Source organism: Delphinapterus leucas, chromosome 2 (assembly GCF_059928025.1).
Source record: "Delphinapterus leucas isolate spDelLeu-1000000601 "Yukka" chromosome 2, BTC_Dleu_Yukka2, whole genome shotgun sequence".
NCBI lineage: Eukaryota > Metazoa > Chordata > Mammalia > Artiodactyla > Monodontidae > Delphinapterus > Delphinapterus leucas.
This window is the reverse complement of record NC_143130.1, coordinates 40,589,220-40,614,503: the sequence shown is the minus strand read 5'-3', so window position 1 is coordinate 40,614,503 and position 25,284 is coordinate 40,589,220. Positions and strand designations below refer to the sequence as shown.

Sequence of the window (25,284 nt, the reverse complement as noted above, 5' to 3'; positions counted from 1 at the left end):
ACTCGCGGGCGAGCTTCGACAGAACGGAGCTAGTGGAAGACCGCGGTGCCGCTGGGGGCGGAGGGGCCAGGGTTCGCAGCAGCCCACGTGACCCCATTTCCCACCCGGTTCCAGCCCCCAGGTCCGGAGGCGGGGGCCCGGCGACCGACTCCCGGGCCGGACTTCGCGGTGGGGCCGCCGCCCGCGAGTCCTATAGAGCCACCTGAGCCGGAGCCCGGAGGACGCAGTCGCTCCTCGCTGTCCGAGTCCCGCGCGCCGCGATGGGCCGGGGGAGCCGGCCGCCGCCGCCTCTGCTGCTGCTGATGCTACTGCTACTGCTACCGCCGTCTCCGATTCGGGCGCTCGCCCCTCGGATCAGCCTGCCTCTGGGTGAGTGCTGGGGCGACCCCGCGGGGGACGCGGGCTGGGGTTTGGGGGAGGGGAGGCGGCCGGAGAGGTGCCTCGCGCAGAGGTTGTGGTGACAAAGGAGGGAGGGAGGGAGGGGGTCTGTCGGAGGCTTGGGGTCCATTAGGACCCCTCCTCCTTTCTGAACGGTCCTGGGAAGGAGGGAAAGGAGAGGGGAGCTGTGGGGCCGCGGGCCCCTTTCTTCCATTCTTTTTAATGGACAGGGAGGGGATCTCTCGCCCGCTCTGTCGCCCGGGCTCGCCCCTTGGTAGGGCGCCCTTTCGGCGGTGGCGCCCCCCCTCGTTCCCCACCCCCGGTGCTGGCTGCCCGCTGGTCCGCCTGCCCATCTGCTTGTCTTTGATGCTGACCAGAGCCAGCCGCGGTGCCCCCACCCCCGCCCCCGAGGGCGGCGCGGGGTGGAGGGGGCCTTGGTTGCCGTCCCATAAACACTGGGGTCTGGTATTACAGCAAGTCGCAGCAGGACTCGGGAACCGCGGCGGGGCGGGTGCCCCATTCTGCCTCCGCCTCTTCATCCTGGTGGGCCAGCGCAGCCCGCCCCCACCGCGCAGGCTTGGTGGGATCGTGGGATCCCCCCAGGGCCTGGGAGCGACCATACTAGGGATGGGGGCAGCTCTGGGCTCCTAGACTTCCAGGCCCTGGGAAGGACTGCTTCTCAGAGTCACCCTGGAGTACCATCCTCATTGGCCACGTCCCTCGCCTGGTGCTCACGTCTGCTTCTCTGGCCCCCTCCCTTCCAGCCCTCCACTCTCCCCTCTCCTTACCAACCCCCCCCCCCCGCCACTTTCATCTCGTTGCTTTTCCAAGTCTTTGAAATCAGAGGGACCTGGATTCCAGTCCCATTTCTGCTACTGGGCAAGTGAGCCCCTTTTCCCTGTGCCCCAGTTTCCTCATCTGTAAAATGGGCACTGTCATAGGTATTTTGCAAGGCTATCTTAGAGATTTCATGAAACCGGGTGTATTACTAGGCAACATATATAGATGCCCAATAATGTTTCTCCAAGCCCTTTAACTTGTTGGTTGTCACACTGAATGAATTAGAATAAAGGATGTATAAATTAGTGTTTACAGACTAAAAGTGTACCAGCCTTCCTTCTCTTTACAGCATCCCACTTCTAAAAGCATTTCATTTACAAAAGGAAGGAGTAGCAGAATCCGTACTTAAATTAAGTCAGGGCCACTAGGGAAAACCCTACCTGAAATATTGCAGGATAATACTGAGAAGATGGCCTGGGTTCAAATCCTGCCTCAGCCACTAGGTAACCCTGTGACCTTGAGCAAGCTACTTAACCTCTCTGGGCCTTGATTTCCTCATCTGTAAAATAGGGATAATGATGGCACCCACCTCAAAGTTGTGAAGGTTAAATCATTTTCTGTTTGAAAAGTGCTTAGGGCTGGGCTTGATACGTAGAACCCGCTTAATAAGTGTTAACTATCATCATTGCTATGTGTTAAGCACAGGCTTCATTCTGGCATATCCTGCCCAGAGCTGGGGTTTGTTAGTTTGACCACAGCCCCTTGGGTGCTCCAGCTGGGTAAGTGAAGATAACAGGTGTATCCGGACCCAGGCCTGCTGCCTCGCTACTCTTTCTGTTGTGGCCACCACTCCCTTTGCCCTTAGACCCTCTCAGCTCTGCAAGAAGGCGAAGTAAGGGGGGAACAAAGGCTCTGATGGACTCTACTTCTGGCCCTGGGAAAGCTGGACTGGTTCACGGGGCCATGTCAACTGTAGCAGGTATTGTGTCCAACTCTGAAGCTGGCTGGGGACCACTCATAGTGTGAATGAAAGACAGAAGGGGGAGCTGTGCGGAGGAACTGAGAGGACCTGCTTCCTGAGAGCAGCTAGAACACTTGGTCATTACTACCCACTGCCCTGAAACTTGGCCCACTTCCACGTATTCAGCACCATGGCCTGGCCGTAGTACAGGCTACTGTCACACACTAGCACCCCTTGCACAGGTCAGGTGGTGCTATGGTCTGGATGTCTGTGTACCCCCAAAATTCATATGTTAAAATCCTAGCCCCCCAAAAGACTAAGACACTCAGGCTCACCTGTGAGAACCCACAGATGCACACATTTTGTTTATGGCACAGAGGTGCCCAGTTGAGGGGTGGAGGGCCTGAAATGCAGTTTATACTCTGCTTTCCAAGCTGTGGAGCCTAGAGAAAAAGGCCTTCCGCTCTCTTCTTGAGGCTGGGACTACCCAGAGGGGACTTCTTTTTCTAGTTCCACCAAAGCCCTGGCATCGTTTAGCAGCACCCCAGCCCCTGAACTCGTGAGCATGTATCCACACTTTGCGGAGCTGCACTGCGCAGCACCCAGAGTGCTCGCCTCCCTGGCCTCCCTCCAGGACCTTGATCCCCGCTGCCCCCCTCCCGTCTACATGCAGGGCCTCCCAGCCGGCTGGGAGCCCCAGAGGGGGATCCCCGGTGACTGAGCAGGCACGCCCTCTGAGCATGGCCGAGGCGGCTTCCTGCCTCATCCCTGGGGGCTCATCAGATGTTCCTGGCAGTGTGCCCATACTGGGCAAGCCCATGGTGACCAGGGGATGCTGGGCTTGAAGCCCCAGGCCTCTCCCTCACAGAACAGGGAGAGAGGCATGGAATGGAGAACACACCCCGCTTCCTGCCACCTGCCCTCCTGTACTGAATTCCCACCCAGGCTCTCCAGGGGCCCAGATGCCTAGGGAGAATGGCCTGTGTCTGTGGTTTAAAACAAAATCCTTGGAAGTAGAGCATCCAGTTTGCATCTGAGGTCCTTCGTATGGAACCCTCATTACCGTTGATCAGCAGCAGATTCCTGGGGCCATGAGGAGGGGGTCCCCCACTTGTGGTCTCACCCAGTGGACAGGAGTGGGAGGAGGACTGGGGGCTCCAGGGTCAGCTAGGCAAGCAGTGGCCTTAAGAGGAGGTTTCTTATCTCTGTGAAAGGGACGCTTCAAAGAAGCGTGTGGAATTTTGGTTCTGTTGCATCGGAGACTGTGCAGTCAGGACAGAGGCCTTGCAGTGGTCAGGAGCAGGAGAGACGCGGAGTGGAAGCAGTGGGCCTGGGCGTGCCGTGCCTTCCAGCCTGGCCGTGCGGGCGGAAACCAGACAGCCTGCTGCTGTGCTCATGATAGTCATGTCGGGTCCCCTTATTTGGGCAATTAAAAGGAGTTACTAATTACCCCCTGCCCCAGAAGTGCCTGGCTGGAAGACTCTGTACACAGTGTTTCCAAACTAGACTGGATATAAATCCCTGGGCCTGCAAACCGCAGTCAACAAAACCCCATTGAGCAGAGAGAACAGCGCATTGGCCTGAATCAGGTGCTTGTCCTCTGACCTGGAGCGGGCGCCCAGGGTCATGGCTGCCCTGAGCAGCCCCATGCAAGCCACTTTAGAAGTCTTTTCCTGGCTGGTTACCGGCCTCCCTCCTTGATGTGGCCTCAGCTTGACATGAGCATTTGTCTTCAGCTCTGTCCCGTGGGCTGGCATCTTCATGGCCCTTCAGCGCAGAGCTGTAACTGTGGTGCTAACAGACGGCTCACCGCACAACCTGGGGCAAGTGCCCACCTCCTCCAAGCCCATTTTCACATTGGGAGTAATAGCAGGATCCATCTCTCAGGGTCCTGAGAGGATTACGTGAAATAATGTGTGTAAAGTGTTTGGCCCAGGTGCTACGTCCCCAGTAAAAGGTAGTGGCCACTCCTCTTTGTGGTGGAAATTCCCTGCCCGCCTTGCTGGGTGAGGTTATTTGCATCAGTTGGGTAGATACTGGTGAGTGCTGGCTGTACACAGGCCCTCTGCTAGGTGCTAAGACCTTCTGGCCAGGGAATGAAGTGGTGCAGACCCCACCCCCTAACCTGGGGTAGGAGACCAAGCAAGTCGCCCGAGGGCTGACTGGAGGCCATCGTCAGGGGTCCTGCTTAAGTTAGTCCACTTTTCAGGTGCTCCTGGTCCAGCTCTTTCAAAGTCTTCCTCTGCCCCGAGAACCTCCTCTGCCTGGGGCTGGACCGCACCTCTGCCTCCTCCGTGTCCCTGGTTGCCTCCACTCTGCCCTCTTCATAACCCACATGTAGCTGGGTGTTGAAATGCCTGTGTGCCAGCCCAGCAAAGCTCTGAGCTTGCACAACTTTTGGGGCACAGCTGGATACACCTGCACGTTCCTCTCCTAGACAGGGGAGACAGAGAGGATGGCACGGGGCCTGGAGAAAAAGCTGGACTCAGGTCATGTCCGTCACGCCTTCCTTTGTCCCCTTTCTTAGGGCCTGTGGCCCCACTCCCCCATCCCTGGGTGCTCAGGACCGGAGGCCTCTGATGTGGTCCTCCTTGTGGGTCGAGGGGGAAGAGGAGTGAGAGTATGTGAGACTCTCATGATCTGGGCTGGCCTGACCTCAGGAGCTCCTGCTGCTGCTTTTTCCTAGCCAGCACCCCCACCCCTACCCCTGCCTCTCCTCTTCCTCGCATTCTGACCTCCCTGTCCTGGCAGTGCTCCCCCGAGTCCAGGATGGAAAGTAGAGCCCTGTGCGGTCACCCTGGTCACTCTTCAGCCACCCACCACTCCTGTGTGACCGTCTCCACTATGGGGCAGGAACCAGCCCTTAGGTGGCACAGCTGGCGTCCTTATGTTTGTGTTCCACCATCCAGCACCTAGAAGAAGGTAGAAGGTAAGGTAGCAGGTATAGGGCTACTGTGGGCACCAGGCTTTTAGTATATTATTTCCACTTACATGGTAGATGGAATTATCCCCATTTTACAGTTAAGGTAGCTGAGGTTCAGAGAAGAGAAGTATCTTGTCCACGTCACACAGTTCTGCCTTGCAAGCCTGCGACCTGACCTGTTCTCCATGGGACTTGTTTGGTCTGCACTCATGGGTCCATCTGAGAAGCCCATCCTGACAGCTTAGTGGAGTTCAGAGAGGTGGGGGGCCTGTGGTGAGGGAGTTTCAGTGGAGATAATAGACAGTAGACAGAAACCTCTCATTTTATCTTCAATTCTTTTTTAAATTTTATTTATTTATTTTTGGCTGTGTCGGGTCTTCATTGCTGTGCGCAGGCTTTCTCTAGTTGTAGTGAGCGGGCACTACTCTTTCGTTGTGGTGCGCGGGTTTCTCATTGTGGTGGCTTCTCTTGTTGCAGAGCATGGGCTCTAGGGGTAAGGGCTTCAGTAGTTGTGGCACGTGGGCTTAGCAGTTGTGGCTCATGGGCTTAGTTGCTCTGCGGCATGTGGGATCTTCCCGGACCAGGGCTCGAACCCGTGTCCCCTGCATTGGCAGGTGGATTCCCAACCACTGCGCCACCAGGGAAGCCCCGTATCTTTAATTCTAAAGAGGGGCCAAGTGAACTGACTTGCTGCCTCCCTCTTAGCCTCCCCTTGCCCATCCTCTGAGAGAGGTGTTAACTGGAAGAGGGAAGAAAACCACCTGGGAAGTAGCACCCAATGTGTGCTGGGTGCTGGCCTGGGGTATGGAGGTGCTATTGTTTCATCTCGTACAAATGAGAGACCCGAGGCTCTGAGAAGAGAACTCATATTGTCAGGGCCGTGCAGCTGGAAGTTTCGGGGCAAAGCCTTAGACCACAAGCTCTCTGCCTCAAGAACCACATTCTTTCCATGAGAACATCTGGCTCCTGCTTCACCTGTGAAATGTACAAAAGCAGTGAAATGACCCAGCTCAGCCTTTGAATAATTGATAGGTTATGTATTTCCATCTTGTAAAGAAATCTATTGAGGTCACTCCTTGGATGGGACAAGGGATCCAGCTAAGGCCCTGATGGCACAGCCATGGTCGGAAATAGGGCAGACCTGGCAGACTTGGCCAGGAGCGCAGTGCACCAAAGACTGGGGCAGACAGACGTTTGCAAACGGGGGAGCAACAGGCCAGAGCCAGCATGGAGATATATTTTGTTTGGTATCCAAGTGTTTTAGAAACATTTTAATTAGTCACCAATATTTAAAACTCAGGAAATTTTCTATAAAAATCCAGGTTTCCAGTTCTTCTGAAGACCTGATGAGGCTGAGCCCTCATTGCATTGAGTAGCAATGGTCTGCGAGGAAGCAGCAGCTACCCCTTCAGAGGGGCTCCTGCCTGTAGGAGGCTCCACCCCCACCTGCCCTTGTCCCCTTCCCTGTACAAGTGGGCTTCTGAGGTGGCCAGGGGCTGGGGGTTTACTCAGAGCAAGAATGAGGAGTGGGGGTGGGGTGGGCGGCATGGGTAGGACCAATCCTAATTGTTGGTGGCCCCCTAACCCTGGAAGCTTGACATTTCCACATGCTGTGTTTATTTGGTCTTCCCAGCAACCCTGCGAGGGCTCCCTCCCAGAAATGGCAGGTATCTTGTCTAACTGGTCAGTGATAATACTGAGGACTCACACACAGACCTTGTGACTCTCCTTTCCGGTCCCTGTGGCCTCTCCCGTCTCCCTGCAGCACTTTCAGCTGTCACACTTCCATCTAGACCCTGGGATTCCGGGAGTGAGCTCTGGGGAGGGGACAGGGCAGGGGCCATGCTTCTCAGACACACTCTTGCGATCGTGAGGCTTCAGGACCTCTGGACTGCCCCCTTTGAATCTGGTGTCAGTCCCTGGACCAGAGCACCCTGAGTTGGGACTTGGGACACTCTTAGTCATTCATTCAATCAACAAATGTTTATTGAACAACTCCTTGGAACTCCCCTGGCCAGATGATACAAATATGGGCTGCAAATAATAAGACAGTTTTGATCCTCAAGGATCAAAGCTTGGTGAGGGAGACAGGCATCTGAGGCCCATCATTGTCAAATAATGTGGCCAGTGCACTGCGAGAGGTGTGAGCAGGAAATAATGGGTGCACAGGGAAGGGGCTCTCGCCCAGCTGGGGATTCAGGAAGGCCTCCTGGAGGAGGTGATACCGAGCTGAGTCTCAAAGGATGAGTAGGAGTTAGTCAAAAGGAAGAGCATTCTGGGCAGGGAGACTGCCTGGGCAAAGACTGGCGAGGAGAACTAGGACCTTGAGTCAAAGTTCACTCCTTTGAAATGGGAGGGGGATGTGGCAAGGGCTGGCGAGTTAGGGGCTGGGACATAGGGACACGGGACCGTGACAGTCCCCAGAGAGCCCTCTGACCTCAGTGTAGCACCTGGGCTGGGGGCAGAGGCCAGATGGGAGGCTGCTGCAGTGGCTCGGGTGAGAGAGGGCAGTGGCCCGGTTCAGGCCCAAGGTAGTGGGGATGGTGAGGGGAATAGATTTGGACAATATTGAGGAGGGAGTCTTGGCAGGTTTTGAGCATGGATTAGATGTCCATGGTGAGGGAGAGGGAGATAGAAAGTGTGACTCACAGGTTTCCAGCCCGCTGAGCTGTGCCACCCAAAGATGCAAGATCCCAAGCCGAGGAGTGGTCTGGAAGGGGGCAGTGGAGGAGGTGCCCGTGGAGGGTCTCCTGCATAGTGGGGTCTGGCATACTGGAGGATGAAGAGATTTGGGAGTTGCCAGCATCCAGGACATTGAAGCGATGGGCATGGATGTGTGGCCCGAGGGCCAAGGGCCAACCCCAATGAACAAGAACATTCAAGAGGGAGGCCTGGAGAGGCTGAAGGTGATTAATAATACAGACTCTGGAGCTGGTGACCCAGGTTCAAATCCCAGCTCCACCGCTCTTCCTAACTGGGTAACTGAGGGCAAGTCATTTCACGTGTGCCTCGGTTCTCTCGCCCGAAAAAAGCAGATGGTAATTCCTACCTGACAACCTGGCCAGAAGTACGTGCACCACCAGCCCAGTTAAAGTGCTGAGTAAGTGCTACAGCGCATCAGCTCCTGGAGGGATGGAGGCCTGGGGGGAGTGTGAAGGAGACGTCAGGCGACCCTTGAGACCAGTGTGGCAGACCCCCAGAGGAGAGGGGACCCCCGCCAGGCCGTGCCCCTCGGCGCCTGGGGTTTGGCAGCGAGGCGATGCCTGGGCCCTGGCGAGTATGGGCCTGGTTCAGGCCTGATCCCCAGGCAGGGAGTGCGTGGGAGGTAAGGGACGGAGATGGCGCTGGGTGGCTCCTCTCAGGAGTTTGGCTGAGGAGGGAGGAGGGAGGCACACACATTTCTAGGATAGATGTCGAGGGAAAATAAAATTCTTTGAGAGGCAGGGGCTGATGACACAGGATTCAGTCTCTGAGGAGATGGAGGATGGGAAGTTGGGGTTGCTTATGCCTGATGGCCCCAGTTTCCTTAGAAAAGGGGGGCCTCTGAGAGGAGGAGGATGGGGGTAGAGGCTTCAGGAGAGAGGGGATGGCCAGCCCCGGGGCAGAGGGCCGGAGGAGCTGACCTTAGTCCTTGGTGGGCGGGTGGGGGTCAGGCTTCCAAGGTGATGGCGGCTCATGACAGGTCCTGGGTTAAGACTCTGTTGTCCAGATGGACACAAGGGGAGTGTCTGTGAGGGGTGGGGGCCACCGGGTGATTCTGGCAGGAGCACTTGGCCAGCTCACCTGGGGTGGTAGCAGCAGCCAGCTGGGAAGCGGGCTTTCCCGAGCGTGCGTGCCCCAGGAACACAGGACGTTTCTAGGCTGGGTTCCCTTGATTTCTTGCCTTTCTTGGTTACCTCAGTCCATGGGGAGCACTTGTGGCACACAGTCCCCTTACCCTATCAAGAGTGACCCTTGCCTGGCTGGGGTCTCTACCCTGGCGTTGGCCTGTTGACAGCAGTTTGGCGTGCCGCTTCTAGCCCGTCTGGCCGCCCTGCCCTGACACTGGGCGGTGGGGAAGGAGGACCCGCAAACAGGTCGGCGGCATCCAGGTGGATGGCTGCCTTGCCCTAGTTCACTGCTGAGTCAGCGCTTCTGTCCTGGAGGTGGTGCTTCTGCTGGCGCAAGTGGGTCCAAGGGTCCTGTGTGACTCCCTGGGGAAGAGGTGCTCCAACAGAGCCTTGGGAGGCTCTCAGGGATTTGTCCGGGGCCCAGACCCCTCTCTGGGGACCTTGTGATTCAAGCCGAGGGGCAGCTAGCTGCCCACCATGCCCCACCCCCGTTCCCGCTGGGGGCACCTTCCAGGCCCTGACTCCACAGGGAAGCTGGTGTCTTCTGGCCTAGTCCTGCTGGGGCCTGTAGGCGGCGGGCTGTTAAGGCCAGGTCAGCGTCAGCTGTGGTGCCCCCGGAGCCACAGTGGAGGGAAAGGTGGGGCGGGGCTCTGAGTCACGGCCCTGCTGCAGCGCCTGGTTGGCAGGGTGGGGACTGCCCGGGGTGGGGATGGTGCTGAGCCCTGTTCCCATCTCACCCCAGAGAGCTCCAAGCTTCCGGCTGAGTCACAGGCCAGGGGAGAATCTCTAGATGAGGCTGGGGGCTGAGTTGTTCCCGCATCACTTCCTGCTGAGAGCCCAGGCCCTGAGGGTGTGGGAGTGGGGCTCTGCAGGTAGCTCTGACCCTCTCAGAGGGCGAGGGCGGGCGAGGCCCAGGGTGGAGAGGGCTCAAGGCCTTGAGGTGGGACAGCCCCAGGCCTACCGCCATCCTGCCTTCTTGGAGCCCTGGAGAAGCCACTGGCTCAGGCCTGCCCAGGCTAGATGGGACGGCTTCATCCCTGCCCAGGCTAGATGGGACGGCTTCATCCCACCTGGGAGAACTGGCCACGGCTTCAGGCAGCCTGGCTTTCTCTGCACTGGACTAGCCCGCTGGGTAGAGGGTGTGGAGGATGTCTGAGCAGCACAGGTAGCCCAGGAGACCGCACAAGACACTCTCTTTCCACACAGAGAGCAGGGTGGACACTAAGACTGACCCCGAGGTGGGCCAGCGCTCACGGAGCTGAGCGCACAAACACCTCCTTTTAGTCGCCTCTGCAGTTAGTACCCCAGAGCGAACACACAAGCATGGACAAGCCCTGTGGTAGGGTGTACACGCACACAAACACACACATGGGCAAGCTGAGGCAGGAACCCCACTCAGAACACCGCCGAGCAGGGACCACCTCTCACACACCGCATGGGCCCGTGACACCGGCCCGTGTCTGAGCTGTTGCTCTCTGCTTGGCCGTGAGCCCCTCATGTGACCAGACGCAGGCCTAGGTTAGAATGGCCCAGGACGAGTTTGTTAGCCATGAGGAGCAGGGAGGCCCAGCTCTTCAAAGCAACCCTGTTTCTCTGGCAGCTCTCGCTGGGCTGGATTTTCCTGCAGGGCTTTTTGGTTTTGTTTTTGATCCACTCAAGTGTTGATCGTGTGCCAGATACTGTGCCAACACTGGGATAACGTGTGCGAAGTTGTTCTGAGTAAAGCTCCCAGTAAATGTGGGTTATTATTATGTATGTTATAATTTACATATATAATATCATTTCTTTTTGTAACAATCCTATGAGGCGAGGTGGTATTATTCTCATTTTACAGATAAGGAAATTGAGGCTCCAAGATGTTAAGTGGCTTGTCCTGGTAGCAAACGGACAGTAAGTGACAGAGGCAGGATTTGAACCCAGGTCTCTGTGCTTCTAATCTGTGTCGCACTGAGACTCCCAGGCGCTAAGCCAGCCCCACTGACCAGCCCTGGTGAAGTCCACAGGGCAAGAGGGATTGTGGAGGGCCAGGCCTTCAGGACACCATGGCTTTGAGTCTGAGAGACTCAGGGCAGAGGGGTGAAGAGGCAGCATCCCCAGGATGGGAGTGCGTGGTGTGAGGGGCCCCTCGCCCGTTTCTCCCAGGTGTTTTCTGTCCCTTGGCCGTTTCATTGACTGGACTCCCAGTGTGACTGGAGGAGGTGTGGGGGCCTCTTGAGCAGCTGGCTTCTTCGGAGGGCTGGGCTGGACCGGGGCTGGGCAGCTGGCGCCCTGGCTGGCCCTCCAACCTGGCTGTGCTCTGCCTGCATGACCCTTGGCAAGTCTCCCCACCCCCCCAGGCCTGAGTGAGTCTGAGCTGCCACCTGGACTGAAGCTTATCTCTGACCTTTGGCATTTCTGTATGTGGACAGATTCCAAGAGCAGCCTCCTGCCCAGACTTACGGGACCCACCTGGGTAGAAATGCCCCTCCTCTGTAGGCAGATAAGCATGGGCATATGTGAGCCAGCCTTGCTGTCAGGAGCCTGGAGGGCTGCAAAAGATGAGGAGGGACTGTGGTAGCCATTTGCCCTGGTCTAACTGACTCCTTGTGAGCCTGCTGGGGGTTTTATTTTCATTATCCCCATGATGCATATGAGAAAACTACAGTTTGGTGAGATGACGTCCACACTGCCCTACAAAGGACCTACCTACACGGTGCTTCTCAAAGTGTGCTCCTTGGGCCTCCAACTTCAGAATCCCCTGGGAGCTCATAAAATTGCATGTTCTCAGGCTCCATCCCAAGCCAGCGGCGTCAGAGTCTCCAGGGGCAGGTTGTGGATCTAGAGTTTAGATCTTCCAGGTGCTTTTGCTGCATCTTGCAGTTTGCAGACCAGGAGTCCAGGGAGGAGACCTCCTGAGCCGGCCTTTGTGTACGTTGCTTAATGACTCTGAGCTTCAGTTTCTTCATTTGTAACCTGGAGATAGCAGCAGTTCCTACCTCACAGGATCATCGTGGGCACCCAGGGAGTTAATATCTGCGACATGTTTACCCAACACCTTCCTGTGGTGGCCAACGGGAGGGGTCTCTTTTGGGGGGGCGGTTCTTCCCGGACCAGAATGCAAAATGGTCAGGTTGCTCGTTCCAGAAGGCTGACCAGCTCATCAGCACAAAGTACAAGCAACGTAACTGGGCCCCAATTACGTGTTGGGAAACTTTCTGGTTGGGAAAAGTAGGGGGTTAGTGCTGGAAACTTTCCTTGGGCCTCCCAGTATATAGAGTGCTGATAGGAAGTGGTGAGGAGTTGGGAATTTGAGGCAAAAGACCTGGAGTCTAGTGTGATTCTGGACTTAAGTGTTCAAAGAGAGTCCTTAACTTCTCCAGACCACAGCTGCCCTATGTGGTTTCAGTAACAGAGTTCAGGTTCCGGACATTAGGCTGGACTTTGCCCTGTGAACTCCCAGTGCAGTCCCTGTTTCGGCTCTGGTTCTAGAGTGACAAGCCACCTAGCTTCAGGTTCCCTGTAGGTTCCTGCACTGGTACTTTGTGATACTACCCTCCCTCATCAGGAGGGGAACAGCCTTGGAAACTCCGTCATTCCTGCTTGCTGGTGGGATGTCCCAGTATATGTGCTAGGAAGTCCTACCGAAGGGCTTCCTTCACCATTAGCAACCAGGTAAAAAGCTTGGCTTCTCCAGAAAGGCTGGTATGTGTTCTTCCTCTTGAATAATGAGGACAAGGTAACCTGATTTCCGTTTTCTCTTTGACCACTGGGAGGCTCCACTAAATGTGGAGCCCATCTCTGGTAGCTGTGTGAGGACCTTATGACCTGCTTATGTGAAATCTGTCCTTCGTTTCTGGATTAGATGTTTTCTTCAGATGTGTTTTTTCCTCCACTCCTGATTTTAGTGTTTATATTTTACTACCTTCTTTTCTTTGTGTTTCCTTGCCCTTTGTGGAACCAGGCTGGGGGTATGTAAAAACACTCACCATGTAAACACACAGGAAGCTGTCTTCTCAGCTGCTTTGTTGGCATGTTGCATTTTTTGCTTCCTCAGCTTCGTGAAGCTGTTTGTCTGCGTGGTTGCAATCCACTGGTCAGTTAGGAGATGCCTGGGGTTGGGTAGGGTGGCTGCTTTTTGCTTGTTTTTCTTTTCTTATCAGCTGCTTTGAATTTTTAAAATAATTTCTCTCCAAATCCATTAGTCACTGAAAGCACAGATGGTATCGTGGTGGATAGATGTGTGTGTTTATTTTTGTCTTCTTCTTCCTTTTCTTCTAATTTATTTCTTTAGCATTGCACAAGTATAACCTGTAGAATCCAAAAATGATAACAAGTGCAAAGGGAAAAAAAATTACCTATAATTCCACCAGGGATACCACTTTCCAGCATTTTGTGATTCACCCTTCTGGATTTTTTTCTATGTTTATATTTTTCCCACAAACAAATAGAATCTAACTATGCATACTCTTTTATAACCTTCATTTTCATTTAATGAAAGATACTTGAAATTTATATCAAAGATAGATGCACCTAATTTTTTTTTTTAAGCACAGAAGGACTTATTGTGAAAAGCAGTAACTGCCTCAGTCTTCCCCAGCCCCAGGCCTGGGTAAAAGAGGCAATTTTAATCATTTAGACTTCTTGTTATACAGTGGTTTCCTCCACTTAAGTAAAATGCTTATCCCACGATTTCTTGGCTTATCTGACTTACTGACTTGCTGCTGAGAAAAATAAAGCTTTCCATCAGTTCCATCACCCTTCCCCACTTCCTCCAAACATTTTCTGCCACTGTATTTGGTTACCTTTGCAATTTAAAATAAGATACTTAAGGACTTCCCTGGTGGTCCAGTGGTTGAGACTCCCATCTTCCACTGCAGGGGGCGCAGGTTCGATCCCTGGTCAGGGAACTAAGATCCCACATGCGGCGGGCGGTGGGGGGGGGTGTGTGTGGAAAAATAAAATAAAATAATATACTTAAGCCTCAGTGTCTTGTTCGACTAACCACGGACAGTCTCTGTGGCCCTCATTGCTCTCAGAGGAAGATATGGAGGAGACTCGACTTTTTCCTTGACTCCCCTGGCCCCCAGCATCACAATGCCTGTCTGTTGTACATTCAGTGTAACATTTACATTCTGTTTAATAACCATAAATCTTCCATGAGTGACTGCGAGGCAGTATAGTTGAAGACCAGCGCCCCATGTTTGCATTCCTCTGTAAATCAGCCCACAGGAGTGGGCTGTACTTACAAGTCCTTCTCTTTGGGTCTAACGCCACTCAAAGGAGAATGTTAAATATACTTTCCTTTCTTATATTCCGTCAGGTGCTCAAAATCCATCACTTTATATTTTAGCTCGCTTCATATTTTGACCATGCTTTTTTACGTAACTCTGTTTGCTTGTTGGTCTGGAGTTTCTAATACAATAGCATTTTACCAGCTGTGTAGTATTCCAGCAAAGGAAGTATTTGGGTTTATTTTCACCCTGTCCCCTGTGGTTGGACATTTAGGTTGTTTCAATTTTTCATTAACATGAATGGTGCTATAATTGATGTTCTTTTACGTTCATCATTGTGCCTTTGTCTCGTACATAATGTTTGAGGGTTCAGGAATGCTGCTCCCCTTAAATCCGATCACCTTGTCCCCAGCCCCATGCCACCCACTGCTTTGCTGATCTACCTTCAATCAGATCGGCGCATTCTAGAGGTTGGTATGGGAGGGGGGGCCCCCAGGTAATGTCCATCGATCGTCCTCTCTCCAGGCTCTGAAAAGCGGTCACTGCTCAGATTTGAAGTGGATCACATCTCCAACTATACAGCCCTCCTGCTGAGCAGGGACGGCAGGACTCTATACGTGGGTGCTCGAGAGGCCCTCTTTGCGCTCAACAGCAGCGTCAGCTTCCTGCCAGGCGGGGGGTACCAGGAGGTGAGATGATGCCCGGGGATGGCTAGCCTGGGTGGAGGGTGCCAGTGGGGAAGATGGAACTTCTGGGTCCGAGGATGATGCAAACAGGAGAGGGGAAAGGAAAAGAGGGGCATATCCTTTGTTCCCACTTGCACACTTACCTTCCCCTTTGTAATTCCCCAGCTGCTGTGGAGCGCAGATGCAGAGAGGAAACAGCAGTGCAGCTTCAAGGGCAAGGACCCACAGGTGAGCTAGCACCTGGAGGTGACCTGGGCTGAAGGAGGGACGGAGGGTGGTAGATCTGGGCCCGGGATGGAGGCAGGAGGTGGGAGCAGATGCAGCGAGCTGTGGTAGAAAGGGCATAGGCTTCTGAGATGGCCAGATCTGGGTTTGGATCTCAGCTCTACACTTACTATGTTTGTGACATTGGACAAGTAAGTAGATTTGCCTCTCTGAGCCTTGGTAAAATGGGGATAATGATGCCTGTCTCACTGGACTTACCGTGAGGATTCAATGAGCTAATAGGTATAAGGCACCTGGCACATAATAAGTGCCAAATAAATATCAGCTTCCAGCATGAGCAGTGATTGGGTGGGGGTGGAAGTCTGTCCTTCTGAGGGTGGTGCCTAATGTAGCAGGTCTGACATAATCCTGGCTTGGTTTTGGCCAGACCACTGGGTGGGAGCCAGTCCAGCCTGGGTTCTCTGGGAGGACTCCCCACCATTCCCAGAGGCCTTCCTGGTCCTGAGTGCAGCAGATGGCAGTTAAGGTGAAGGCAGAAGAGCACCGGACTTGGGGTCAAGACACAGGTTCAAGTCCAGACCACCCCCGATTTCTTTTATTCAGCAGAAATGTATTAAGCACTTGCTCTGTGCCCAGGTGCTTTTAGACACTGGTTATTATATCATTGTGAAAAAGAAGGTCAGGTTTAAAAGGTGGTCAGGTTACACTTCATTTAAAAAGTGACATTTGAGCCGAGATTACTTGGCTTAGATGAGGTGAGGGAGTTGACATGGGGGAGGAACAGGACTGTAGATTTCACTCTGAGTGAGGTATGTGGGGAACCACTGGCTGGCTGAGCAGGGCAGTGACATGGTCTGGCGTGCGTTTGCAAAAGGTCACTCTGGCCGCGGTGGTGGAGAGCGGCCTCGTTGGGGCGAGGACAGAGGGAGAGAGACCAGTGAGGGGCAAGAGGCGATGGTGCCCGGACCAGGGTTGGACCAATAAAGGGAGTGAGGAATGGTCGGATCCCGGAAGTATTTTGAAGATGGGGCCACCAGGATTTCTTGATGGAAGAACCGGGGTGGCGGGTATCAGAGAGTCAAAGCTGGCCATGAGGCTCGGGGCCTGAGGAGCTGAGAAGGCGGAGTAGCCGTCAGTGCAAGGGGGCAGGTCCCGGAGGAGAGAGTTTTGTGGGGAACAATCAGAAGCTCAGTAGACACACTGTTAGAGCTGTTAGACACGCTCGCGGAGGCAATCCGCAAGTCTGGAGCCCAGGATTCAGGGCTGCGTGTTTCCTCCTGCTCTGGGCGTAGCTGCCTCACCAGGTGGGGCCGAGACAGCTCAAAAGGGAGGGATTCTGTGCCTTCACCCCAAACTGAAGAGAAGTTTTCCAATCACGGAACTACGTGAGGCCCAAGGTCCCCTCCTGCGCACACGCTCCGTGGTCCTCCATCTGCTTTGCCCCACGAGGCTCCTGGAGTCTCGTTTACTCCAGGATTTGAGTACTGGGGAGCAGAGGCCTCACCCCCAGGGCTGGCCTTGCGTCCCGTGGGGAGGGCTCGGCGGTGCCCCCTGGTGGCTTGCTTGGGCCTGACATCCTCCTCCCTCCTCCAGCGGGACTGTCAAAACTACATCAAGATCCTCCTGCCACTCAACAGCAGCCACCTGTTCACCTGTGGCACCGCGGCCTTCAGCCCCGTGTGCACCTACGTTGTGAGTGCCCCTCCTCACCCCGGGCTTGCCTGCGGCTGGCCTGGGAACTGCCTGTCTTTGTGCCCCAGGGAGCTGGTCCCTAGCACTGACCCCTACTAAAGGGCAGGGCCCAGGGGGAGGCTTCTTGACAGCAGTGGGCCCCGAAAGCCCTGAGGCCCAGCCCCAGCCCTGATGGCCAGGTTGCCCTGCAGGGGGCGGCAGGGGGTGGGATTCCCCAGGCACAAAAATGCTGGCTGACCCACAGTCACGCCCTCTTGCTTCCTCCAGCTCTTTCCCCTGCTCTCACTCAGTTCCCGCCAGGCCTCCTTGTCCACCCTCCTCAACACACGCATACCATTACGTTTCTGCCTTACGCACACCTTCATAAAGGGTGGCATTTTGAGGCTTTGGAGCAACCAGCTTTAGAGTCAGACATACCTGAGTTTGAATCATGTCGCTGCCCTTTCCTGGCTCACATTGCCTTTTTAAGCCTCCTCTCCTCTCTGTTACGTGGGGCAACAGTGCCCACCGTGTCAGGTCCTGGTGAGATGGTGCTGGGACTGTGCCCCGGGTGCCGGGATGAGAAGGACGGCCCATCAGACCCCTCCCTTCCCTCCAGCACACCTCCCTGTTCTCCCGCCAAGCCCGCTCACTCCCTGGCGTTCCCCTGAGCTCTCCCATCTACTCCCCTGCAGAACATGGAGAACTTTACTCTGGCACAGGACGTGGTGGGGAACATCATCCTGGAAGATGGCAAGGGCCGTTGTCCCTTTGATCCCAATTTCAAGTCCACGGCCCTGGTGGTGGGTGAGTGTTGGGGGTCAGGGGGGCAGGATGGGCTCATTCAGGCTCCATGTGAGGGCGGGCAGGGGAGCAGGGTGGGCCCCAGGTCTGAGCTGGTGGGTCCATGCCACACCGATTCCCAGCGGGTGCAGCGACCCTGGGCTGCCCTCGGGTTGGCTTTTCTTAGTTCCTACTCCCTCCTCTGTCCTTCTCAAACAAGAAGGGCAGCACTCGTGTCACTCCGGGCCTTGAGCGGGAAGGGGCTGTGCTGAGGGCTCATTCCCATGGGCATGTCCTCTTGGCAGATGGCGAGCTGTACACTGGAACAGTCAGCAGCTTCCAGGGGAATGACCCAGCCATCTCACGGAGCCAAAGCCTCCGCCCCACCAAGACTGAGAGCTCCCTCAACTGGCTACAAGGTGAAGTCCTCTCGCTCCACCCAGTGGGCTGTCACGGGGCCTCAGGGCGGGGGCGGGGGGCCCTGTCCACCCAGCAGGGCCTGAGAACAGAGTCTCGCCTGTCTGGGATCCCTGGGCTGACTCTGTGCTCCCCACTGGCCCCCACAGACCCAGCGTTTGTGGCCTCAGCCTACATTCCCGAGAGCCTGGGCAGCCTGCAAGGGGACGATGACAAGATCTACTTCTTCTTCAGCGAGACTGGTCAGGAGTTTGAGTTCTTTGAGAACACCATCGTGTCCCGCATTGCCCGTGTCTGCAAGGTGAGCGGGCCAGGCCATCCCAGAGACCCCAAAGGCTCCTCGGGTATAGAACCAGAAGGCCCCGCACCTGTGGCCTTCTCCTGTCCTCCAGGGGGAACGGCTTGGCTACTGGCTTTTCTCTCTCTCCTTTTCAGTTAAAATGTCTCTGTTTTTCCTTATTTATTTTAAAAAACATGAAAATGTAGAAAAGTACACACGAAAATCACCTACAAGATAAGAGGCACCGTGGTATAGTGATTAAGAGCATAGACTCTAGAGCCAGGCTGCCTGGGTTCAAACCCTGCAGGTCGTGTGATCTTGGGCAGTTTCCTTACTGAGAAATCAGTTCGTTTCCTTCTCTGTTCAGTGGAAATCATAACAAAACTCCCTCAGGGTTGTTAACGATCTGTGTAGGGCTTTTAGAGATGTGGTGAGCAACCACTTGTTGTCGACTATTGGTGTTATAATCCCACCATCCTACCACAAGAAGTTAAGAGTGTTCCTTGCTAATTTTTTTTTTTTGGCACGTGTGTAAATACACACATATTTATATTATTTAAAACCATGTACAAACAAGAGTTATACTGTAATGTGATTCTTTAGCTCCCCTTTTTGCTCAGTGGTGAATCGTGACATCTTTCCACGTTTGTAGATAGACTCCCCTTCGTCCTTTTCCCTGGTGTCCCACAGTAAGGAAAGCGCTGTCATTTACTTAGCTAGCCTCCCGGTGAGGGGACCTGACGGCTGCCACCTCAAGTCTTCTTGATGTGAAATGGACTCAGGCCTGGCTTTGGGTCTGTCTGGCTCTTCCTGGCGTCTGTCTCAGCCACCGCTGGGGAGGGGGCAGCGAGGAGCACCAAGTGTCCCACCCCTGCTCGTGCCTAAGCCCTGGCCCTCTCTCCCTCTCCCAGGGTGATGAGGGGGGCGAGCGGGTCCTGCAGCAGCGCTGGACGTCCTTCCTGAAGGCCCAGCTGCTGTGCTTGCGGCCTGACGATGGCTTCCCGTTCAACGTACTGCAAGACGTCTTCACGCTGAGCCCCAGCCCCCAGGAATGGCGTGACACCCTCTTCTACGGGGTCTTCACATCCCAGTGGTAGGGCCCCCAGGACCTAGCTGGGAACGGGGTTGGGGGGATGAGTTGGGGCCGGGATTGGGCCCCGCTGGCCTCATCGTGAGCCCCAGGGCTGCTGGGCTAATCTGGCCACTTCCTTGGTAGGCACAGGGGGACCACAGAAGGCTCTGCCATCTGTGTCTTCACCATGCGGGACGTGCAGAGGGCCTTCAACGGCCTCTACAAGGAGGTGAACCGCGAGACGCAGCAGTGGTACACCGTGACCCACCCGGTGCCTTCGCCCCGGCCCGGCGCGGTGAGTGCTGCCCCTGTGCTGGGAGGATGGGTCCCCAACTGTGCTGGGATCACTTGCTTTCTCCGAGTTTGTTTTCTCACCTTGAAAGTGGGGACGAAGCCCAGGCCTGCTTGTCTTTCTGAGTTAGATGTGACCATGAATGTCGGGGTGGCTTCAAACCTGCTTTAGGCCGGGCAGGGGTGTCCCCCATCAGGACACTGACTGCACGTGCCTCTCCCCAACTCTGCCATGAGCTCCTTATTTATTTATTGAGTGACAGGCCATGGGAAAATAGTCCTTTCTTCTTTCCTTCCAGCCTCATGGGCTCCCCACAAAGCAGACCTTGAGACAAGGATGTGAGTGCCAGCAGTTTTTAGGGGAGGTGATCCCAGGAAGAAGCAGGAGGGGACAGGATTGTGGGAGGAGGGGGCGGAGCTAAGAAAGTGTGTGTCACTGAGCTGCTGCTGCTGTGGGCACCTGGAGCTCGTTCCCTGGGGCCCTGGGAGGCTGCGTGGAGCACATCTCAGCATTGTCCCACTGGGGTGTTTGTCACCAACTCCTGTGCAGTTGAGGGTCACTCCAGGGTACTAATTCCTGGGGCTTTTACAGAGAATGACCTGGGGCAGAGAGAATCAGGAAGCGCCCCTGGCAATATGGGAAACTAACTGCAGGCACCCTCATGCCCCTATACTAGGAAGCCTCGGTCAGCCAGGGTGTCCTGAGAGAGCACTGCCAAAAGGATGCTACAGGAGCAGGAAGTGTGGCCATGCTTCTTGAGGCTTGCGGAAGGGGGTGGGGGAAGGGTGGGCAGGAAGGAGAGATGGTTGGTGGGCAGAGAGGGGGAGACCCTGGCAGCTGGGGCCCTTGGGTGCCCCACACCCTGGGCTTTGCCCTTAGGCCTGTAGATCAGTGCGCTGGCTTCGCAGAACTGGAGTGCTGTGCTGCGGCTTCCAAGGGCGGGGCGGGTACCCCTGCTGTTCACTGGGGAGATGGAGCCGGCAGTCCCAGTGGGATTTGCAGGACCCACATCCTGCTTGCTGCCCTGAGTGCCACTCGCCTCAAGCCACCGCCTTCTCCTTCAGTGCATCACCAACAGCGCCCGGGAAAGGAAGATCAGCTCGTCCCTGCAGCTCCCCGACCGTGTGCTGAACTTCCTCAAGGACCACTTCCTGATGGATGGGCAGGTCCGCAGCCGCCTGTTACTCCTGCAGCCCCAGGCCCGCTACCAGCGTGTGGCTGTCCACCGCGTCCCTGGCCTGCAGCGCACCTACGACGTCCTCTTCCTAGGCACTAGTGAGTGCCCACAGCAGGGCAGGCTCAGAGTCGACGGGGCTAGCTTTTGGGACATGGGCCTCAGGCTCTGCGCAGGGCCTGAGTGCTGTCCATGTTGCAGGTGACGGCTGGCTGCACAAGGCGGTGAGCGTGGGCCCCGGGGTGCATATCATCGAGGAGCTCCAGATCTTCTCATCAGGACAGCCCGTGCAGAACCTGCTCCTGGATGCCGACAGGGTGAGCAGAGGAGGAGTCCGGGCAGCGTGCTTGGGGTGCCCGACCCCTGCCCCAGCCAGATGGAGAGATACAGGCTTCTGGCATAAGCTCTCAGAATGTGGGGGCCCGGGAGCATGAGAGGAGGCCCCCTGTGGGTGGCTTTTGTGTGCACTCGAGCCGGGTGCAGCTCTGGGTGGTGGCCCTGGCTGCCTGTGCCTGCTTCTCATCCCCCGTGCCTGTGCAGGGACTGCTGTATGGTGCCTCACACTCGGGTGTGGTCCAGGTGCCCGTGGCCAACTGCAGCCTGTACCAGAGCTGCGGGGACTGCCTCCTGGCCCGGGACCCCTACTGCGCTTGGAGCGGCTCCAGCTGCAAGCACGTCAGCCTTTACCGGCCTGCGATGGCCTCCAGGTGAGCGCTCCTGAAGGCCCCACCCACTTGTCCAACGCTATGCACTAGGCCTCCGAGGGCCTTCCCTAGGCCCTCTGTGGAATCACCACACAGCCTCATTTGTGTCCACTGTCTGGGAATAATTATTAATCAGCTCCCCTTCTGACTCTCATCAAGTGTTGTAGTTCAAATGATAAATTATGTTTGCCTTACCAATCTGTAAAGCAGAGACAAGATTTGGTAAAGTATGAAATATCAGAGCTATGAAAAGCTTTGCAGGAGAATGTCGATTGGCACGTGAATGTAGTTAAGGAACAAAAAAATAAGGGCTACATAACACCCCGTTAACAAACCCATTAAGGGAATTCCCTGGCGGTCCAGTAGTTAGGACTCTGCGCTTCCACTGCAGTGGTCACAGGTTCGATCCCTGATTGGGGAACTCAGGTCCTGCAAGTGGTGCGGCCAAAAACCAACCAACCCATTAAAAACTGTTTTCAAAATCACTTATTTAGATTTAAAATTTTCATATAGAAAAAAAGATAAATAAAATTAAAACTACCCTAATCCTACCACCTAGAGAGACTTACAGTGAGATTTTAATATATATCCCCCCAGATTTTTCCACATATGTGTAAAATAAACAAAAATACACATATTTTAAGTAAATATGGGATCTGTCCTATTTGTAGTGTACATACTTCACTCAAGGGGATACCTGGTTCCAGTTTTATATTTCAAAACACCATGTATGCGTATACATATGTACACCTGAAGGCACACTCAAAAAAATGCTGCCTGCCATTCTCGCTGGATGGTTGATTGTGACTTTTGTAATGTTTTTAGCCTTTGTGCTTGTTTTTTTCCGGTTTTCTAAAAACAAATCAATGGATGTACATTGCTTTAAAAGAGACAGGTATATACATACAGATAGATACAGCTGTCCTTCCAGACTTTTTCTAAGAGCTCAACTCACTGCTTTTGTAATTCAGGGAAGTATTACAGTACCTCTTTTTTTTTTTTTAAATATTTATTTACTTGGCTGCACCGGGTCTCAGTTGCAGTACACAGGATCTTTCATTGCAGCACAGGGGCTTTTCTCTAGTTGTGGCACGCAGGCTCTAGAGCGCGTGGGCTTAGTTGCCGTGCGGCTGTGGAATCTTAGTTCCCTGACAAGGATCGAACTCACATCCCCTGTGTTGGAAGGTGGATTCTTTACCACTGGCCCACCAGGGAAGTCCCTACAGTAACTTTTAACTGAAGTAAATACTGTGTAGACAGAGGAGATGCCGGCACAAACCCTGCGGGGTGGGGAATCCACCCAGGGAAGCCGCCTGCCTTTCACTCCCGCTTTGGGCCTGGTGGTCCCTGAGCCCTTCCCCAGGCCCACATCTGCAGGGCTGCGTGAGGGCGTGTGCTGCACGGAGGGTGGGCAGATGCGGTCTTGTGGGGGTTCCTGGCCCATCCCAGACTCTTCTTTGGTCCTCAGGCCATGGATCCAGGACATCGAGGGAGCCAATGCCAGGGAACTCTGCAACACTTCCTCGTCCAAGGCCCGGACTTTTGTACCAAGAGGTAAGGTGCCCCGTCAGGGTGGAGGAGATTTGGGGGGTCTAGTGTGCCTAGAAGGCTCCTGCAGCCACTGCTGTGTGTTAATGCCTTTCCTCACTTCCTCACCCCTTTGGCCCTGCAAGCAGGACCCTGGCAAGTGAGACCCCCAGTCCCTGAAGTCCCCAGAGTTGCTGTTACAGCAGGAGGACCATAGCGCAGAGGGAGGTGGGTGAGCCTGGGGCTACCGTGGACATCAGCCCCCCTTTACCCGGGACTGTGCCTCCTTTGCCTGCAGGTGAGAAGCATTGTGAGCCAGTCCAGTTCCAGCCCCACACAGTGAACACCTTGGCCTGCCCCCTCCTCTCGAACTTGGCAACCCGACTCTGGCTGCACAACGGGGTCCCCATTAATGCCTCGGCCTCCTGCCGCGTGCTGTCCACCGGGGACCTGCTGCTGGTGGGCAGGCAGCAGGAGCTGGGGGAGTTCCAGTGCTGGTCGCTGGAGGAGGGCTTCCGGCAGCTGGAGGCCAGCTACTGCCCAAAGGTGGTGGAGGACGCAGTGGCAGACCGAGCAGACCAGAGTGGCAGCGTGCCCGTCATCATCAACACGTCTCGGGTGAGCGCGCCGGCCGGCGGCAGGGCCACCTGGGGTGCAGACAAGTCCTACTGGACCGAGTTCCTAGTGATGTGCGCGCTGTTCGTGTTTGCCATGGTGCTCTTCATTTTATTCTTCCTCTACCGGCACCGGGGCGGCATGAAAGTCTTCCTGAAGCAGGGGGAGTGTGCCAGCGTACACCCCAAGACGCGCCCAGTGGTACTGCCACCTGAGACCCGGCCGCTCAATGGCGTGGGCCCCCCTAATACCCCACTCGACCACCGAGGCTACCAGGCTCTGTCGGACAGCTCCCCAGGGCCCCGGGTCTTCACAGAGTCAGAGAAGAGGCCGCTCAGTATCCAGGACAGCTTCGTGGAGGTGTCCCCGGTGTGTCCCCGGCCCCGGGTCCGCCTGGGCTCTGAAATCCGGGACTCTGTGGTATGAGAGCAAACTTCTAGAGGCCGCCTCCCTCTAGGGGCCAGGAGTGCTCAGAGAGGGTCGGCTGGACCCCTGCTCCTTGTGGAACACAGCCGCGGTGCCCAGCCCTCGGGAGCGATGGAGCCAGCTTGCCTGGTGTCAAGCGACAAGGCCCCTCCACCCCAGATGGCCACAGCCCCACAGGGCCTGGCTGAAGATCGGGGCCTGCCCGGGTGGGCAGAACAGTGCTCCTTATGAAACTGAGCCCTTTGTTTCAAAACAGTTGAAAATGTGAAACAAGAGAAAACAGAGAACACAGAATGCCATGCACACGGCCGGCCCAGTCTCCGGACTGGGAGGGCTCATCCAAAGTGGTTGTTGGAGACAGAGTTGGACATCCCACACCAACTGGCCTCTTCCACCTTCCGCCTTATCCTACTGCCACAGGCTGCCCCTTCTCACGGCAGAGCCAGGGGCCAGCTCGGGCTCCAGTGGGTCCAGCCTCGCCAGCTGGCCAAGTTGTTGCAGCCATCATCCTGTCACCTCAGGGACCGGAAGGCCACGCTGGCACCACAGCCCTCACGACGCCCTGGGCTCAGACCCACCTCCTGGACCTTTCCGGCCTGTATCAGGCTGCGGCCACATGAGAGAGACAGAGGGCAGCGTGAGCCCAGGAGAGAGTGTATGACAATGTACACCTTCCCTCAGAATTCCAGAAGACTGTTGCCTGCCTTCCTCCACCCCAGCCTGCAAACCTGTGTCCCTTTTCCCCACACCAGCCCTGGCCTCCTCTTCAAAACCAGTCCCCAGTTCACCCCTACACCTTGCAGCCTCCACTCTAAGGGATGTTGATACTGCCCAGCACAGGGGCCCTGAGTTTATGTGGGTTTTGTACTCTTTTTAATAAAATGCACTTTACTTTTTAATAAAATCTAAAGAATTGAAATTGAACCATGCCCCTTCCAAAAAGCAAAGGACTGTTGCTTTTTGAGGCTGGTATAGTTCTTTGAGTTCTGGGAGGTTCTAGGCCTCCTCTTTCAGGTGCTAGTGGGCCAGACCCAGCCCAGCCTGGCCAACCACACCTCCCAGCAGAGCCAGGTTCTTAAAGTGGGGAGTTCAACCAACACACTGATGGGCGGGGGAGGGGATTTGTTCACTTTACTTCAGTCCCTTTACTTTGCATCCCCAGTTCAGTTCAGGGATGGGGCACAGGGGACAAGGTCTTGAGTTTTCTTGTTTTAACTTGAAAAGAATTTTTATCTTTAAAATGATCATACAGTAAAACTAACTTTTTTCTTTTAGTACACAGTTCTGCAAGTTTTAACACATGTATAAATTCATGTAACCACCACCACAA

The 25,284-nt window shown here is 55.2% G+C and overlaps 1 protein-coding gene across 1 annotated transcript; it reads left to right on the top strand.

Moving 5' to 3' along the window:
* On the top strand, positions 1-24,858 carry SEMA4B (semaphorin 4B). The gene is made up of 14 exons (XM_022563966.3): positions 1-369; positions 14,608-14,771; positions 14,934-14,996; positions 16,587-16,685; positions 17,360-17,471; positions 17,753-17,866; positions 18,014-18,165; positions 19,056-19,237; positions 19,361-19,511; positions 20,573-20,783; positions 20,884-20,999; positions 21,223-21,389; positions 22,855-22,940; positions 23,212-24,858. The coding sequence occupies exons 1-14, from the start codon at positions 261-263 to the stop codon at positions 23,952-23,954; spliced, it is 2,469 nt and encodes an 822-aa protein (XP_022419674.1). The 5' UTR covers positions 1-260; the 3' UTR covers positions 23,955-24,858.
* Positions 24,859-25,284: the final 426 nt, after the last annotated feature.

Bases quoted from the DNA above. Each gene is read 5' to 3' on its own strand.
- SEMA4B (XM_022563966.3), top strand. From the start codon at position 261: ATGGGCCGGGGGAGCCGGCCGCCGCCGCCTCTGCTGCTGCTGATGCTA. The intron at 17,867-18,013 runs GTGAAGTCCTCT...TGGCCCCCACAG, and splicing joins CTCCCTCAACTGGCTACAAG to ACCCAGCGTTTGTGGCCTCA. The intron at 18,166-19,055 runs GTGAGCGGGCCA...TCCCTCTCCCAG, and splicing joins GCATTGCCCGTGTCTGCAAG to GGTGATGAGGGGGGCGAGCG.